At 38.9% G+C, this 19,217-nt stretch overlaps 1 protein-coding gene across 1 annotated transcript in view; it reads left to right on the top strand.

The window, feature by feature from the left end:
* Positions 1–19,217, top strand: part of lmbrd1 (LMBR1 domain containing 1) — a 206,305-nt gene that overhangs the window by 59,818 nt on the left and 127,270 nt on the right. Inside the window, exon 4 of the mRNA XM_063040281.1 lies at positions 18,705–18,802. Coding sequence (XP_062896351.1) covers positions 18,705–18,802 — 98 coding nt within the window. The remainder of the gene's footprint in view (positions 1–18,704; positions 18,803–19,217) is intronic.

Raw genomic sequence — 19,217 nt, 5'->3', positions numbered from 1 at the left:
GATGTACACATTATTGTATTAATGGATATTTTGCAAAACTCAAAAGGTTAGCATTGAATCTCTCAGAGAACAATTATAATTCAATGCCTTTGGCCTTGAAAGGGAATTTTTGGCTTGGGTTCCTGCAATTACCAATAATTTGGCATTTGTGTGTATGTACACACGTGTTTACAGTGGCATGCAAAAGTTTGGGCATCCCTGGTCAAAATTGCTGTTACTGTGAATAGTTAAGTGAGTAGATGAACTGATCTCCAAAAGTCATAAAGATGAAACATTCTTTTCAACATTTTAAGCAAGATTAGTGTATTATTTTTGTTTTGTACAATTTTAGAGTGAAAAAAGGAAAAAAGAAGTGCAAAAGTTTGGGCACTCCAAGAAATTTGAGCTCTCAGATAACTTTTACCAAGGTCTCAGACCTTAATTAGCTTGTTAGGGCTATGGCTTGTTCACAATCATTGTTAGGAAAGGTCAGGTGATGCAAATTTCAAAGCTTTATGAATACCCTGACTCCTCAAACCTTGTCCTAACAATCAGCAGCCATGGGCTCCTCAAAGCAGCTGCCTAGCACTCTGAAAATTAAAATAAATGATGCCCACAAAGCAGGAAAAGGCTACGAGAAGATAGCAAAGCGCTTTTAGGTAGCTGTTTCCTCAGTTTGTAATGTAATTAAGAAATTGCAGTTAACAGGAACGGTAGAGGTCAAGTTGAAGTCTGGAAGACCAAGAAAACTTTTCAAGAGAACTGCTCATAGGATTGCTAGAAAGGCAAACCGAAACCCCCGTTTGACTGCAAAAGACCTTCAGGAAGATTTAGTAGACTCTGGAGTGGGGGTGCACTGTTCTACTGTGCAGCGACACCTGCGCATATATGACCTTCATGGAAGAGTCATTAGAAGAAAACCTTCCCGCGTCCTCACCACAAAATTCAGCGTCAGAAGTTTGCAAAAGAACACCTAAACAAGCCTGATGCATTTTGGAAACAAGTCCTGTGGACTGATGAAGTTAAAATAGAACTTTTTGGCTGCAATGAGCAAAGGTATGTTTGGAGTAAAAAAGGTGTAGAATTTCATGAAAAGAACACCTCTCCGACTGTTAAGCACAGGGGTGGATCGATCATGCTTTGGGCTTGTGTTGCATCCAGTGACACAGGGAACATTTTACTGGTAGAGGGAAAAATGAATTTAATTAAATACCAGCAAATTCTAGAAGCAAGCATCACACCGTCTGTAAAAAAGCTGAAGATGAAAAGAGGATGGCTTCTACAACAGGATAATAATCCTAAACACACCTCAAAATCCACAGTGGACTACCTCAAGAGGCGCAAGCTGAAGGTTTTGCCATGGCCCTCACAGTCCCTCGACTTGAACATCATCAAAAATTTGTGGATAGACCTCAAGAGCAGTGCATGCAAGACATCCCAAGAATCTCACAGAACTAGAAGCCTTTTGCAAGGAGGAATGGCTGAAAATCCCCAAACAATAATTGAAAGACTTTTAGCTGACTACAGAAAGCATTTACAAGCTGTGATACTTGCCAAAGGGGGTGTTACTAAGTACTGACTGTGCAGGGTGCCCAAACTTTTGCTTGGGCCCTTTTCCATTTTTGTTATTTTGAAACTGTAAAAGATGGAAATAAAAAAGTAATCTTGCTTAAAATATTAAAGAAATGTGTCGTCTTTAACTTTATGCCTTTTGGAAATCAGGTCATCTTTTACTTAACTACACACAGTAACAGAAATTTTGACCAGGGGTGGCCAAACTTTTGCATGCCACTGTGTGCTCGGTTAAGTTGGGCACAGCTCCATTGTATGCCATTGATGAGTAAACTGCCAAGGCTCATTTGCCTCAGTATGAGCATCTGATTTTAGAAGACCAGTAACACCCAATGAACCCAGGTAACATCTCTGATAATGTGTCTCAATGTATCCTGGGATGGATCTCATCAGTGCCTTCCCTCACTTGCTACGATCATCCATGCATGAAATAAGCCCTTTGAGTTGCAACTAGCCATGAACCACAAAGATCAGGAGGAAGTGGGGATGTCTGAGCGAATGTTTTTTTTATTTACAACTTTATCTAATATTGGCTTTGGCTGTAAATTCAGGACATAATTATGTTTTCAAGTTTTTATTTTAAAAAGGATTTGTGATTATTATCCTGAGGAAATATCAGAAGAGTTGTAATATTATCTGAAATATTGGCCTGTTGCAAATACACCTTCAATCTTCAGAAACATTTTTGAATTGCCACACCACCAGAATTGCCACATCACTATCATTTTTAATTTTTAGTTTGGTGTATTTGTATTCAATATGCATTGGATTGAAATTAACATGTGTCAATTCTGTTGATCCAAAATCCAAAAGCGATGTTTTTATGAAATTGCATAATCATATTTCACAAATGTCATTTTATTTTGCTGTGAATATTGTCCAGCTATTGGGATACTTTTTGCTGTAATTATTCATATGAACTCATGCTGATATTGAAATATTGATTACGAAGATTTTCAGAAACCAATCCTATAAAAAGAAATGGTACTTGAATTCCAGATTAACTGATCAGGAATACAAGTGTTTAGAAATAATTTACTAAATTGTTTTAAAATTTTTGTTAGTTCCTTGGAGAGAGTAATTTTAAATACATTATTTCAGCTCTCACCAGTTTGAAGTGAAGTCTAGGAGCTTTTACAAGAATTTTGGAGCAAATATTATTGGAAAACAATGTGGAAATATAACATTCCCATATTTCCAATTCCACTTTGAATGGTGATCCTACTAGGGTAGAAATTTGAAGGAGACTTGAGGAAATTGTTAATGTAAAGGTTGAAATGAGCTGCCAGGGGAGATGGTAGAAGTAAATACAGTTATAATATTTAAAGGGTATTTGGAGAGGAAGTGAAATAGAAGACAGAAGGATACGGGCCTAATGCAGGAAAATGGATTTAGCTAGATTGGTATTGCAGTCAGCATATTTAAACTGGGCAGAAAGCGCTTGTTTCTGTAGTGTACTATAATTCTCACATTGATCTTTTGACATGTTCTGAAGCTGTTTATAAGACCATAAGATGCAGGAGGAGAAATAGGCCATTTGGCTCATCGATACTGCTTTGCCATTTTATCATGGCTAATCCAATTTCCTCTCGACCCTCAATCTCCTGCCTGTCCCCTGTATCCCCTCATGCCCTGACCAATCAAGAAGCTATCAATCTCTTCCTTAAATATACAAAAAGACTTGACCTCCACAGTATACCACAGATTCACCAACCTCTGGCTAAAGAGATTGCTCCTTATCTCCGTTGTAAAAGGATGTTCCACTATTCTGCGGCTGTATCCTCTGATCTTAGACTCTCCCACCATAGGAAACATCTTCTGCACATCCACTCTATCAAGCCCTTTCACCATTTGATAGGTTTCAATGAGGTCACCCCTCATTCTTCTGAATTCCAGTGAATATAGACTCAGAGCCATCAGACATTCTTCATATGATAAGCCAGGAACCTTTTTTGTGAACTTCCTTTGAACCCTCTCCAGCTTCAGCACATCCTTTCTCAGATGAGGGGCACAGATCTGCTCAGAATAGTCCAAGTGAGGCCTCGCCAGTGTTTTATAAAGTTTTAGCATTACATCCTTGCTTTTGTATTCTAGTCCTCTTGAAATGATTGCTAACATTGTATTTGCCGTCCTCACCACAGACTCAACCTGCAAATTAACCTTGAGGGAATCATATACAAGGACTCTCAAGTCCCTTTGCGTCTCAGTTTTTTGTATTTTCTCTCCACTTCCTTTCTTCTGCCTTTCTCCCTTCTTGAATTGTGAAGTGACATTTGAAATTTTGCAGTTTTCTGGAACCATTTCAGAATCTAGTGATTCTTAAAAGCATCATTACTAATGCCTCCACGATCTCTTCAGCTCTTTCAGAACTCTGGTGTGTATACCATCTGGCCCAGGTGACTGATCTACCTTCAGACCTTTCAGTTTCCCAAGAACCTTCTCTCTAGTAATGGTAACTTCATACACTTCATGCCTCTTGACATCTGGAACTTCCACTATACTACTATTGTCTTCCACAGTGAAGACTGATGCAAAATACTTAATGAGTTTGTTCGCTATTTCATTGTCCCCATTATTACCTCCCCAGTATAATTTTCCAGTGGTCTAATATCCACTCTTGCCTCTTTTACACTTTAATATTATTGGCTAGTTGACTTTCGTATTTCATCTTTGCCGTAATAACTTTTTTAGTTGCCTTCTCTTGGTTTTTAAAAGCTTCCCAATCCTCTAACTTCCCACTAATCTATGTTCTATTATATGCCCTTTTTTGGCTTTTATGTTAGCTTTGACTTCTTGTTAGTCATGATAGTGTCATCTTTCCTTTCGAATATGACATTTTTTGAGATGTATATACCCTGTGCCTTCCAAATTGCTTCTAGAAATTCGAGCCATTGTATCCCTATCAGTGTTCTTTTTCAATCAATTCCGGCTAACTCCTCTCACATACCTCTGTAGTTCCCTTTAGTCTATTATAATATTGATACATCTGACTCTAGCTTCTCCTCCTTAAGTATCTGAGTGAATTTGGTCACATTGTGATCACTTGCCCCTTAGGGTTCTTTTACTTTAAGCTCTCTGATCAATTCAAGTTCATTGCACAACAGCTGATCTGGAATAGTTGATCCTCCAGTGGGCTTAACCATGAGCTGCTCTAAAAAGCCATCCCATAGGCACTCTAGAAATTCCCCAAATTATTTTGGGTTTGGAAAGACCAGAGCAATATGACTGAGTGACCATAGGTATTTAAGTGGAGTGAATGTATGTGGCGAAATGTACGTTGAATGTCTGTTGGATATGAAGTGCCAGTGCACACATACAAGCCACGAATATGGAGATGTTTTAAGGTCTGAAAGCAGGAGCTGTTCATGACAGAAATGCTGAGAAAATGTTGGACTGTGAAAAATCTTTAATAACTCAAATTTTTATTTCTATTTAATATTTAAGTTTCTGAAGTTGTGAATGATAGTCCATTAAACCATGTTCATAAAGCTAATAGGCATTCATGGTGTGTCATCTCTGTAATAGTAGTTAAATATGTAGTCTCATGTCTAGACTTAATGTGAAACATAGAAACATAGAAACATAGAAAATAGGTGCAGGAGTAGGCCATTCGGCCCTTCGAGCCTGCACCGCCATTTATTATGATCATGGCTGATCATCCAACTCAGAACCCAGCCTTCCCTCCATACCCCCTGACCCCTGTAGCCACAAGGGCCATATCTAACTTCCTTTTAAACATAGCTAATGAACTGGCCTCAACAGTTTGCTGTGGCAGAGAATTCCACAGATTCACCACTCTCTGTGTGAAGAAGTTTTTCCTAACCTCGGTCCTAAAAGGCTTCCCCTCTATCCTCAAACTGTGACCCCTCGTTCTAGACCTCCCCAACATCGGGAACAATCTTCCTGCATCTAGCCTGTCCAATCCCTTTAGGATCTTATACGTTTCAATCAGATCCCCCCTCAATCTTCTAAATTCCAACAAGTACAAGCCCAGTTCATCCAGTCTTTCTTCATATGAAAGACCTGCCATCCCAGGAATCAATCTGGTGAACCTTCTTTGTACTCCCTCTATGGCAAAGATGTCTTTCCTCAGATTAGGGGACCAAAACTGCACACAATACTCCAGGTGTGGTCTCACCAAGGCCTTGTACAACTGCAGTAGTACCTCCCTGCTCCTGTACTCGAATCCTCTCGCTATAAATGCCAGCATACCGTTCGCCTTTTTCACCGCCTGCTGTACCTGCATGCCCACTTTCAATGACTGGTGTATAATGACACCCAGGTCTCGTTGCACCTCCCCTTTTCCTAATCGGCCACCATTCAGATAATAATCTGTTTTCCTATTTTTGCCACCAAAGTGGATAACTTCACATTTATCCACATTAAATTGCATCTGCCATGAGTTTGCCCACTCACCCAACCTATCCAAGTCACCCTGCATCCTCTTAGCATCCTCCTCACTGCTAACACTGCCACCCAGCTTCGTGTCATCCGCAAACTTGGAGATGCCGCATTTAATTCCCTCATCCAAGTCATTAATATATATTGTAAACAACTGGGGTCCCAGCACTGAGCCTTGCGGTACCCCACTAGTCACCGCCTGCCATTCTGAAAAGGTCCCGTTTATTCCCACTCTTTGCTTCCTGTCTGCTAACCAATTCTCCACCCACACCAATACCTTACCCCCAATACCGTGTGCTTTAAGTTTGCACACTAATCTCCTATGTGGGACCTTGTCAAAAGCCTTTTGAAAATCCAAATATACCACATCCACTGGTTCTCCCCTATCCACTCTACTAGTTACATCCTCAAAAAATTCTATGAGATTTGTCAGACATGATTTTCCTTTCACAAGTCCATGCTGACTTTGTCCGATCATTTCACCGCTTTCCAAATGTGCTGTTATCACATCCTTGATAACTGACTCCAGCAGTTTCCCCACCACCGACGTTAGGCTAACCGGCCTATAATTCCCCGGTTTCTCTCTCCCTCCTTTTTTAAAAAGTGGGGTTACATTAGCCACCCTCCAATCCTCAGGAACTAGTCCAGAATCTAACGAGTTTTGAAAAATTATCACTAATGCATCCACTATTTCTTGGGCCACTTCCTTAAGCACTCTGGGATGCAGACCATCTGGCCCTGGGGATTTATCTGCCTTCAATCCCTTCAATTTACCTAACACCACTTCCCTACTAACATGTATTTCGCTCATGTGAAGTATTTCCATTTGTAATAAAGCAGTTCAGCATGATATCTGGATTGCAAAATTGATGCCATTGATTTCAGCCAAGAAATTAAGATACATGATCAATATTATGTGGATACAGTGTTAGTATTATTCCTCCATTTGCTATTTTCCATATGAATTGATTAAAGATGCACTGCAAATGAAATTGCCTTTTTGAATACAGTCTAAAATCTACGTAGGTTTGACTGCTATGTACACAGACAATCTTATGCTCCTATTTTGTTAAGACCAGCAACATTTAAGGTGATTTCCAAGTAACAACTGGAGTGCCGCAGTAAATGATAAATGTATTTGAAAAGTGTGCTCTGCATTATGAATTTTGAGTCTCACATTGCCTAGGGAATTAATTAGATACTTTTTTTTGGTCAGATGTGGTCTCCCAGGCTTTTGTTGTTGTTTTGGTGTATTGGATAAAACAGGATTTCATGCTGTTTCATGCATTCCCATTGAGCCTAAATATTCATACTTGCATGATGAATATCATCTGTTAGACTTCCCCAGCCATATGCTGGTAGTGCGTTGTGTGGCATTTTAGTATCCCATTTGTTTTCAGATGAGTCAGCTGGGATTGGAAAGGTTATTAACAGTGGAGAACAAGTTTTCTCCGTAGAATGCTGAATGTCAGTTTATTTAATATCCAGCATGTTGTTTAGAAGGCTTAGTGCTATGACAGATGTTATGGAATATGTATTAGGGCTGCCTCGACCTCCATAGTGGTTTGTCCATAAAATTTGTGAGCTGTGAGTATAATATCTCAGTAACCTAACTTAGATTTTTAAAATTAAAACTTAATTTCTTTTGAATTGCTTATAAGATGCTTTATTTACAGATTTAAAAGAATATTTAATTTGATAAAATTGCCTGGAAAAACAGCTTTAATTTATATCATCAACCTAATCGCTTTAAAAAGAAAATTGGAAACAAAATGCAAATGCTGGAAATATAAAATAAAAAAGACAATATTATGAAGTACTCAACTCAGAAGGCAACATATATGAAAAGACAAATAGTTTCTTCAACCTGAAATGTTAACTTGTTTCTGTCTACTGAGATGTTGTCAGAATTTGTGACAATTTCCATTTGTTCCAGTTTGTATCCCAGTACATTTGCAATGAACATGACAGAGTAGTTGGGTTCAGTAGTGGTTTACAGACGTTGAGAATAAGTGAGGACACAGAATAATGACTTGAATGTTTAAAGCTGTAAATATGTGTATCTGGTTATGTTTCAGAGATTACATTTAATATTGCATAATGGCTGATGAAAATTTGTTCTTCCAGAATTTGTAAAAACACTTCTCAAAAATTTGAGAGAATTACATTTATAGAATTTATATGGGGAAACAAAAGGTAAATGGAAATTTGTTTTCTTTTCATCTCTCATCTCCTGACACCTGCACAGACGACACACTTTTGTGTTATGGAAAATTGGTATATAGACTGTTTTTGACAAAACATGTGCAGTATGCCTGTTTGATTTGTGTTCATCATCTGATCTGTTTGACCTGGCAACCTTTTCTACTTTGTTTCTTGAAACACTTTGCACAGGACTCATGCAGCTGATTTATTGTCTCTTGTTCATGAAGTAGTTGGTGATAATTTTAACCAGTTGTAATGCAAGAAATCACATGCAGATGAATTGTATTTCAAGCAGAAGAACTTGTGTTTAAAATTTTTGGTTAAAGTCATGCTTTGTAGATAAAATTAATTTTCTATAAGTACTACTATTACGTAGACTCAGGCCTAGGGGGCTGGCGTCGGGCAAATCGTAAGACATTTCTGTAAGTAATCTTGGAATAGTTGGCATAATCCTTTAAGATTTAGAATGCCAGACAGAGACGTGCAGCATGGAAACAAGCCCTTTACTCTATTGAGTCTGTGCCATTTATCATACATCCATTTTACACTAATCCTATATTAATTCCATTTTTCTTCTTGCTTTCACTCTACGTTACTGAGATTCTACCACTCACTCATACACAAGGGACAAATTACAGAGTGGGCAATTAACCAACGAACCAACACTTCTGTAGATTGTGGGAGGAAATTGGAGCATCTGGAAGAAATCCATGCAGGACAGGGAGAATGTGCAAACTTTTACGTTGTCAGAATTAAAACAGGGTTGGTGGTACTGAACGCAGCATCTCCACCAGCTCCGTCACTGTCCACTGGTTATTCACACTCTGTGAAAGTGAACCTTTCTGCCATAAATTATGTTTCCTTGCATGTTCTCACAATTTAATTTTGATTGATTTCTCAGTTCCCTAATTATTTTCTGTGACCGGACTTCAGAAGCTTCTTTTCCATACTGGAAAGATCAAAGTCTTTCCAGTTTATCATAAGAATTCAGGTTATGCACCTGACTATATGTTCATTGTTTAAGGAGCTCACTATTTTTGATGATATCCGATGCATAACGCAACATATATTTTGATTATTGATTTATAATTTTCTCTGACTTGAATGTCTACTTTAGCATTCAGTTCAGTTTTCCTGGACTGCTTTGGTAGCAAAGTTGGTCTTTTATCTTCACATTTTGTTCATTGTATTTTCCTCTCCACATTGCAGTGTTTTACGATTACTTGACTTAAATTCAATCCATATACATTTATTTAATGTATTCTGTCGCTTTGGGATTACAAAGTAAAGAATCAAGATCTGTATGGATAAAATCAGTTCATTGTTGTTCCTTGGTTTTGTATTGCCCCCGAATGGCTAATTTCCACTGAATTTGCAAAAATTGATATAGTTAGAGCAGATAGATTTTATGCCATTTAGTAATAAACAGTGAACATTGATGGGCTGGTTGCCACCCTGAAAATTACCTTTTTTTCCAGACAAATTAAAATTGTCATAGTGATTATATTCAAAGGCTTTAAAGGTACATATATTGTCAGAGAAATGTATACAATATACAGACTGAAATGCTTTTTCTTCGCAACCATCTGTGAAAACAGAGGAGTGCCCCCAAAGAATGACAGACAGTTAAATGTTAGGACCCCAAAGTCCACCCCCCCCCAAGCTTCTCTTCCTTTCGTGTGTAAGTGGCAGCAAGCAACAATTCCCCCCACCAGTTTAAAAAAAAGCATTGGCACCCGCCACCAAGTACTCAAGTGTGAGCAAAGCAACAGCAAAGACACAGACTTGCGGTACTCCAAACACTATTTGTTCACCCGGTATTCAACATACCGGCTCTGATAACTGAACTTGGTTCCAAAAAGTTTATCAAGCATGGTTGATACATTCTTGCAGTCTCCTATATATTTGATATTCACATTTCTTGTAGTCTCCTATATATTTGATATTCACATTTCTTGTGATGGGAATGAGTTATTCCCTGCTATTTAAGAACTTGGTTTGACCATTTATTTCTCTGAGTATTGTACAGTTAATATTAAGATATTTTAATGGTGACCATGTTTTATGGATTCATTATTACTAGTGATATTTTGTCTGACTAAGGTTTTCATAAAATGCCACTTGTAGATTTTCAATTTTTTTGCACTCATTTTATAATTGTATTTAGAGTGAGGCTCAGATGTTACTCAAATATTAAATGTCATGTTGCCATTTTAAAAAAATTGTTTCTATCTGTTTTCTTGGATTGTGCGTAATTAATTTACAAGATATGCAAACAGCTCATAGAGATCGATTAAGTAACTGCAAAATGTTGGAAAATGGATTATTATGTAGGAAAATAGGAAGTTGTTCACTTTGGAAGGAGAATGACAGAACAGGTAATTTAACAGAAGAAATACTGCAGAAAGTTGCAGCACGTACTAGGAGATATTTATATATAAAACACAAGTTTACGTCTAGATGTCACATAATTAGGGAAGGTAATGGAAAGCTAGCTTTTATTTCAAGAGGATGGAATGTTAAAGTTGGGAAAACTTGTATAACTGCACTAGGCACCAGTGAGGATGTATCTTGTGTAATGCAAACATTTTGGTCTCCTTAAGGAAAGATGTTATTTTTGGATAATCAGTAGAATGATCTTGGGAAGGAAAGGGCTGCCTTATGAACGAGTTCGGTCTGTATTCATTGGCGCTGAGAAGAATGAGAGGTGAATAACTGAAACATTAAAATTCTTATGCAGTTGTACAGGGAAATGTTGGGAACATTGTCATTTTCCACTTGGAAAAGTCTAGGACCAAAGGGGATGGTCTCTGAGTAAGGCTGAGGGAGATAATCGAAGACTAAGACTATGAAGTCTTCCTTTTATAGAGTCTCAGCAATTCCTTGCCCCAGGAAGTTGTGTTAGCTGAAATACTGAATGTATAGAAAGTTGAGATTTTTGTTCAAGATTATGGGGATAGGGGCAAGAAAACTGAACTTGAAGGAAGTTGGATCAACTCAGATGTCAATGAATGGGAGAGTAGATTGAAGGACTGAATCAATATAACCCTCTGTATCTTAGTCAATTTTATATCCATGTTGTTCTTACCATTTCCCAGTTCTGCAGTTTTAGTAATCGGTCTTTGATGTGCTATTTTATCAAGTGGTTTTGAAAATCCATGAACACAGTAATGTCATCCGCTTTCTCTGTAACATCATCAAAATAAGCTCAATTTGGTGAAGTATGATTTGCCTTTAAAAATAAGTACTTTCTGCTTCTCAATTAGTAATCAGTGCAGCTGTTCTTTTTCTCTATATTCTTGTTTCCAAATCCTTCACCCGTAACAGTAAATATCCTGACGTGAAAGTTTCATGTCCCTAAACATTTATTTCAAGTTCAAGTTTAATGCCAACTGACTGTATATACAATGAAATGAAACAATGTTTCTCAGACTACGGTGCATCCACACGACATGTATCACATACAAATAAACCAAAATATTATACTATAAATTAATAAAATATAATTCAAAATGCAGGTAATAAAGTGCAGATCAGGCAAACAGTAAATAGCTCACTGTCCTAACGACAAGACCTTATGGCAGGGTATTTATTAGTCTCTCAGCCTGAGGGGAAAAAGCTGTTACACTGTCTGACAGTCCTACTCCTGACGCTTCATCCTAAAGGCTGATTTATACTTGTTCGTCAAATGTATGTCGTAGATACGGCGTAGCCGCGAACCCTACGCTGTAACCTAACAAACACCTCTCCCAAAATGTAACCGCGTCACGGTGTTGCAGACCACAACTGTGATTGGTCCGCTTAGTAGCATCGCATTTCCTCCTACGCTGCAATAGCTTGCCATTGGGCTACTGAAGGGCAGAGAAGGAACTCTGGCTGCAATGCTTTCCATAAAGCTTTACAGACCTCCGTAATTATGGAGGATCCTGTGCTTGACGCCAGTTTGTAGCTAGCTGCCACAGCCTGTTGACTTCCACCTGAAGCTAAAACTCAAATAGTGATTGCCAGTCTCTGAGTATACTGTGTGTACACTGATGCAAAATAAATGGTTGGAGGTGATGAACCAAATCGTCAAATCTACTTGCCGACATCCGAAAATATTTGAAATGCATTTCCTCGTCCATGTCTCTCAGTGGCCGGACAAGCACAGAAAATTCACCCGTTTCAGTCGCCATTGTTTGAAGTTTGAGTTTCTTCGTGTTGAGTCTCAACATGAAGAAACTCAATACAGTGGCATAGAAACCCCACCGCCAACTAGCGTTTTGGTGGTGAATTGCAGAGCAGCGCAGGCACACCAATGCACAAGTATAAATGCTCACAATGGGGTAGGCCACTTGAGTAGGCTGCGGCATAAGCTCGTACATGCAAGTATAAATCAGCCTTAACAGTAGTGGATCAAAAAGTTTGTAAGATAGGTGGCAGTAATCCTCAGCAATGGTTTGGGCCCTTTGTCTGCAGCGATCCTGGTAAATGGCCCAAATATTTAAATATTTCCTGTCATCCTGCCCTTTGGTATTATTGGTTTAATTAAAAACAGAAGAGCATACTTGGCACCTCTGCAGTTTCTATATTTTACCTAGGATGGTGCCATTAATTTTTATCTAATTTTCTCAGTAATATTCTCTTCTGCATTTTGTTTACATAATGCCTACCAAATGACAACAGTCCCTATTGTTGTGTTTTTAAAGGAGGCATTTCTTATGCAAGTTTTTTCTCCTATTAAGAAATATTTGTTTTGAAGAGTAGTGTAACAAAGTAAAATCTGGTTTAAGGTGGCACTGTTGAAGCACAGCGACAACTTGCTGGCAGCAAAAACAACTAACTATTATTAATCAAATTTTTCTTTTAAGTGATCACTGCAATCAATAGCCTATAACTTCCATTTCGGAGTTGAGCTCTTGAATAGCTTATTTGAACTGAAGTCTCAAAGTTGCAGGATAGTTACAGTATGGTGAGTACGGGCCAAATCTAGGTGCCGAGGCTCAGCCCCGAGAGCAAGAAGCGAACCAATGTTTAGTTATTGCTGGACTACGAGGCAATTCGAAGTGGCAGAACCAAGGCAACGCAGAGTCAAGGCAGTGGGGCCCGGGGTCAAGAGCAAGAATTGACCGAAGATTTAACCAGCTTAAGCACCTGGCCAGATTGGAAAGGTCAAGGTTTCGGAGCTGGAGGTGAGGGATGGCTGGTGTTCAGCTTGCTGTTCTGCGCTGAACTGAGGCTGTGGCTTGCAACTAACAGTCCCCTGGATTGGCTTTGTGGCTGTGGACTCACTTTTGTGAACTTGAGTTCTGAATGTTATTTACTTATTTAATTGTTTGCACAATTTTTTTTCTTGCAGGTTGGGTATTTGTCAATTTTTTTTAAATGGGTTCCTTTGTGTCTGCCTGTAAAGTATACATACTTTGATAATAAATGTACTTTGAACTTTAAAAATCACTGCATTTTTTTAATGTGTCGATATCAAAGATGAAAAATAGACATAGTGTTCTAGTGCTCAGAAACAACTTTGGATTTCAGTTCAGATGTATCCATCATGGATGGTATTGGAGGTAAGTTATGCCGCCACTGTTATAATACAGTTCAGCAGACAAGACACTGGAGGAACTTGATGGATTAGGCAGCATCTGCAGAGGAAAATAGTTAACGATTTGGGGCGAGACCCTTCATCTGGACTGAAAAATGGAGAGGAGATGGCTTTTATGAAAAGATCAATTGAAGGGATGCAGCATGAGCTAGTGAGTGACAGGTAGATCCAGGTGAGGAGGAGCCATAGGCAGATGAAAGAAGGAAGAGTCTAACCTCCTCCATCAGCTTATCACCTTTTATTGCTTAAGCTTCGGAGTTGTATGTGGCTTTCCTTTTGAATAATCTAAGTGAAAAGGCATGAAAGAAAACTTACTCTCATACCATCTACATATCTCTCACAAAGATTCAGTACTCATTCAGTATTTCACATTGCCTTCAATGCTGCACTGCAATACCTCCTCCAAAGCGAAACCCAACAGCATGAATGGCAGCGGTGCTTCACTACCAGTTGAGCACAACTCTTATGTGCCTGCTTTGAAAGGGAGAAAAGTACTACAGCTGTGAAAGTCCCTGCTGCACCCAGTGATCCAGCGATCTCTGTCTCGGAGGCCAGCGTCAGGCTGCTTTCACAAGGGTGAACGCCTGCAACGCAGGACCCGATTGAGTACCAGGTAAGGTTGTGAAAACTTTTGCCATCCAACTAGCGGGAGTATTCAAGGACATTTTCAACCTCTCACTACTGCAGTTGGAAGTTCCCACATGCTTCAAAAGGGCAGCAATTATATAAGTGCCCAAAAAGAGTAGTGTGAGCTGCCTTAATGGTTATCATCCAGTGGCACTCACATCTCCAGTGATGAAATGCTTTGAGAGGTTGGTCATCACTGGAATGAACGGCTGCTTCAGCAAGGACCTGGGCCAATTGCATTGTGCCTATTGCCACACAAGTCCACGGCAGATGCAGTCTCAATAGCTATTCACACAGCCTTAGATCACCTGGACAATACAAATACCTATGTCAGGATGCTGTTCATTGACTATAGCTCAGCATTTAATTCCATGATTCCCCCAGTTCTGATCGATGAGCCTCAGAACCTGGGCCTCTGGACCTCCCTCTGCAATTAGATTCCCAACCATATTGGTAATATCTCCTCCTTGCTGCTGATCAGCACTGGCACACCTAAAGGATGTGTGCTAAGCCCAGTGCTCCACTCTCCCTATACCCATGACTGTGTGGTTTGGTTTAACTCAAATGCCATCAACACATTTGCTGAGGAAACAGCCATTGTTGATAGATTTTCAAATGAAGATGAGAGGCCATACAGGAGCAAGATATACCAGCTAGTTGAGAGGTGTTGCAGCAATAATGTTGCGTTCAATGTCAGTAAGACCAAAGAGCTGATTGAGAAAGAGTAAGACAAGGGAATATGAACCAATCCTCACTGAGGGATTAGAAGTGGAGAGTGAGCAATTTCAAGTTCCTGGGCCTCAAGGTCTCTGAGGACCTAACCTGGTCCCAACATATCGATGGAGCTATTGATACATACCTCGTGGGTATCTTGTGACTGTCTTATGACCATGATGTAATTGAGTATCTTGTGAGCATGATGTAATGGTCTTGTGATGGTGGGGTGAGGTAATTTTCCCACCAGTGTGAGGTCACGTGATGACATGTTCTCAACAGGTATATAAATGGAAACTCCTGTAGTTACGCATTTGATTCGTTATTTAATTCGTCAGTTACTCCGTTGTGCTGTGTATCCGTCTTATGACGCAGTTTCGTTTTAAAGTCGAGTTTTACTTTCTATCATAAGGTAAAATTGTTGTGCCGGCAGTTTCACCAATCACTGCCTGTTTTGTTTGGGGTATCTTTGATTTACCTTTACAGTCTAGTATTGGAGAGTGAAGACCTTACTAAAATATAGGAACCCAAAGGATTGAGTAAAGTTGGTGTCGTTTGGCGGTTTCATAGAGGATCAACTGATTGAATCTTCGTTCAGAAATAGTGACCTGCATCTGAGATAACCCCTGTAATATCAGGAAGGTTTGTGCAGTGTTCATTTTCCAGGAAAAGGTCAGTTCCTTTAAGCCGTTTTATTTCCTTCGTCGTGAATCCTTACTAACTGTGTAAATCACTTGGACTTCCAAATTTACCGCTTTAAAAACTGTTTTCGAATTTACCACTTTAAGAACTGTTTCAGGCTACGTCCACACTAGACCGGATAAATTTGTAACCGAAGCTTTTTCTCTTTGTTTTGACCCTCCGTCCACACTGAAACAGCGTTTTCCTATCCCGAAAACGGAGATTTTCTAAAATGCCCTCCAGAGTGTGTAAATTTGAAAATGCTGATTGTGCAGAGCAGTGTGGACGGGGTAAACGGTTATTTTTAAAAATGCTGTCATGACGTGCTGGAACAGATGGCGGCAGTGCAGCATTTCATTGTTTTCTTGAACCCAACCCCCCACACAACCTAACAATTTCAGAACAGATGGCAATGAGACTGAAGCCAGAAGAGTTAGAAATGTACTCACCAAACACTTTGACCCATAGCTTACTGAATAAATAAGTATACTCACTTTGCCCGTTTTCTGTCCTTGCTTATATGAAGGTGGTTTACCTATTTATGCAAGTACTCCTCTGACAATAGATGTGTAACAGCCTAATGTAACATTGTATGGAAATACAAGATAACACTGATGTAGACATGTTTTAGACATTTAACAAGGTGCTTTATTAACGCAACAGAGTTAGTCAGTTTTTCAATGTTCGTCGTCAGCCGGGTCATACTGTCCGTGATCTCCCTGTCGGTTGCCTCCATACACTCCAGTATTTGTTTCTTTTTTAGTTTTAAGTCCTCCTGCATGAGAGCCAACAGCAATTCCTTTTAAGTTTTTCTAGTCTGTAACTGGACAAACGCGCACCAAGTATACCGTTTCCTCTTCGCTTGTTTTCTATGTGTCCTGTGCATGCCTAGTAGAAGGAGATTTGCCCAAATATCCTTCTAACGTGGATGGAGATATTTTTAAAAACGCCTGGTGTGGACGCCTATTGTTTTTACGCAAAACAGGCGCTTTCAAAATAATCCGGTCAAGTGTGGACGTAGCCTCAGAGTTGCCGTATAGCAGTTAACTTCCAGTTAAGTTAGTCGTTTGAATACTTTTTGCTATTATCGAGCAGAGTTTAATAAATGTTAGTTTGTTTTTAAAACCTGGCTCAATTATATATTCATTGTTGCTGGTCACGTGGCACTATAAAGAAGGCAGCTATATTTCATTCGGAGTTTGAAGAGATTTGGTTTGTCACCTAAGACATTCAAACTTCTACAGATGTACCGTGGATAGCATTCTGACAGGCTGCATCACTGTTTGCTATGGGGTGGGGGGGTGGCACAGGATCGAACAAGGCTACAGAAAGTTGTAAAATAAGTCAGCTCCATCTTGGGTACTAGCCTCCATAGTATCGAAGACATCCTCAAGAAGTGGTGTCTGAGAAAGGCGGCATTCATCATTAAGGACCTCCATCAACCCTCATCTCATTGTTACTGTCAGGAAGGAGGTACTGAAGCCTGAAAGCACACACTCAGTGATTCAGGAGCAGCTTCTTCCCCTCTGCCATCTGATTCCTAAATGGACATTGAACCCATGAACACTACTTCACTGTTTTTTAAAAAATATTATTTCTGTTTTTCCACTTTTTAAAATTTAACTATTTAATATACAAACACTGTGATTGATTTATTTTTTCTACGTTATCATGTAATGGATTGTACTGCTGCTGTGAAGTTAACAAATTTCATGACATATGCCCGTGATATTAAACCTGATTCTGAGGAGTGTGTCTGTATTATATGCTTTGATCTCAGGAGGGACTTCTGGCACTCAATTTTTTTTTTGGTGCCTGCCCACAAATAATTTGTAAATTCAACTCGCCATGCAAGATTTTAAGGTGTTTGTGGATGCATTATCAAAAGACATACATTAGGTACTTTTAAGTGACTTCAGTATGCATTTTCAGATTCTAGGTCTCTAAGATGGTAAACCCTGTGTTCAAAATGACTTAATTTTTAAGTTAGCATTTTGCTGTAGGTTGTTGTACTATATGCTTTGTTGCATTGGTATCATCCATGTTGCTGAATACCAATGACAAGTCTTTACATTGACCTGTTAGCCTGCTCCATACATTCGACTGTACACAGAATTTATTGTGTTGTACTTAGTGAAATTTCTTCAGCATTCTCCATAATTGTGGAGAATATAGATCACAAACGAAATGTTGTGGAGAAGATTGCAGAAGTGTATTGTGGAAACTGGTTGGAAGGAATTTAGAGACAGTATTAAATCCATGCAGGTTGGGGGAGCTGTGGGTTGGAGTGATGCAGGAGTGGACAGAACCTGTGTGGTAATTGAATGAATTACTACAGAGTTGCTACTGGTAGAGCATTCTTGTCAGTCCCATTCTCATGCTCTTATTCCATATCTCTGAAAATCATTATCTCTAATGTTGATCCAATTCCCTTTCAAAGGTGCAATTTCCACACTCTTCTATGTAGTCAATTCCAGTGTTTATCCCTCTGATCCAGTTTTTTTTCTTTAAATTTCTTTTTTAATCAGTATATTAAAATCGGTTTTTTTTCTGCAGCATATTTGAAGTCTTTTTAGTCAGTAAGGTTAGTGTAAGATCAGTGTAAGTGCATTCTTAATGGTAGGTGTGGACTCAATGGGCCAAAGTGTGTTTTCATGCTGAATGACTATCTTACTTAAAAACAGTTAAGTGGGCAAAAAGGAAGGTGAAGTTATTGATTGTGCCACTGGGTCAAGTGTCTTGTGGTGCCTATTAATTGAGAAAAATTGTGTCTTTGACATTTTGCTCAAGCAGTATCAATGGAATCTGCTTTATAAAAATCTGGGCTGGATTAATTGCCAAATAATATTTGTGTGACATTCAAAAGGCAGCCTCTGTAACATGCAAATGATTTTTTTTGCAGTTTATCTGAAGTTATTTTGTATCTTGTTTCTCATTACAGCCTTGTACTCCATCATCCTTTTCTGTGTCTTCCTGTGGATTCCATTTGTTTACTTCTACTATGAAGAGAAGGAGGATGTTGAACCTAACAAATGCTCAGTAAGTCTTCCTAATTGCTTATGAATTGTACATGGTGTCATCAGTATAGACTACCATTCTGTGGAATATAAATAATTAAGGATAGTTAGATTAAAGATTTAAGCTTTGTAATGTGCTATAGGATCAACAATGAGAAAGATTTTTTTGTTGATCAACAAAGCCGAAACTAGAGCTATCCCCCCGGTGTCAGTGTCAAGCCATTTAAGACAACTGAGAAACAATTTTCCATTCAAAATATGGTAAGATGTGGATCACTCTTCAACAAAATTCTAACTTGAAAATGGTTTGTTTGATATTTGCTAGATGAAGGAATGATTGGATAGGAAGTCAATGTGTGAGTGAATGGAGTTATATTACAAAACAAGAGGAACAGGCTCGTTTGGTTCAACTTTACCATAATATAAAATCATAGTTC

The sequence above is a fragment of the Mobula hypostoma genome, chromosome 2 (genome assembly GCF_963921235.1).
Source record: "Mobula hypostoma chromosome 2, sMobHyp1.1, whole genome shotgun sequence".
Classification (NCBI taxonomy): Eukaryota; Metazoa; Chordata; class Chondrichthyes; order Myliobatiformes; family Myliobatidae; genus Mobula; species Mobula hypostoma.
The sequence above is the reverse complement of the archived record's forward strand: the minus strand, read 5'-3'. Positions and strand labels throughout refer to the sequence as shown.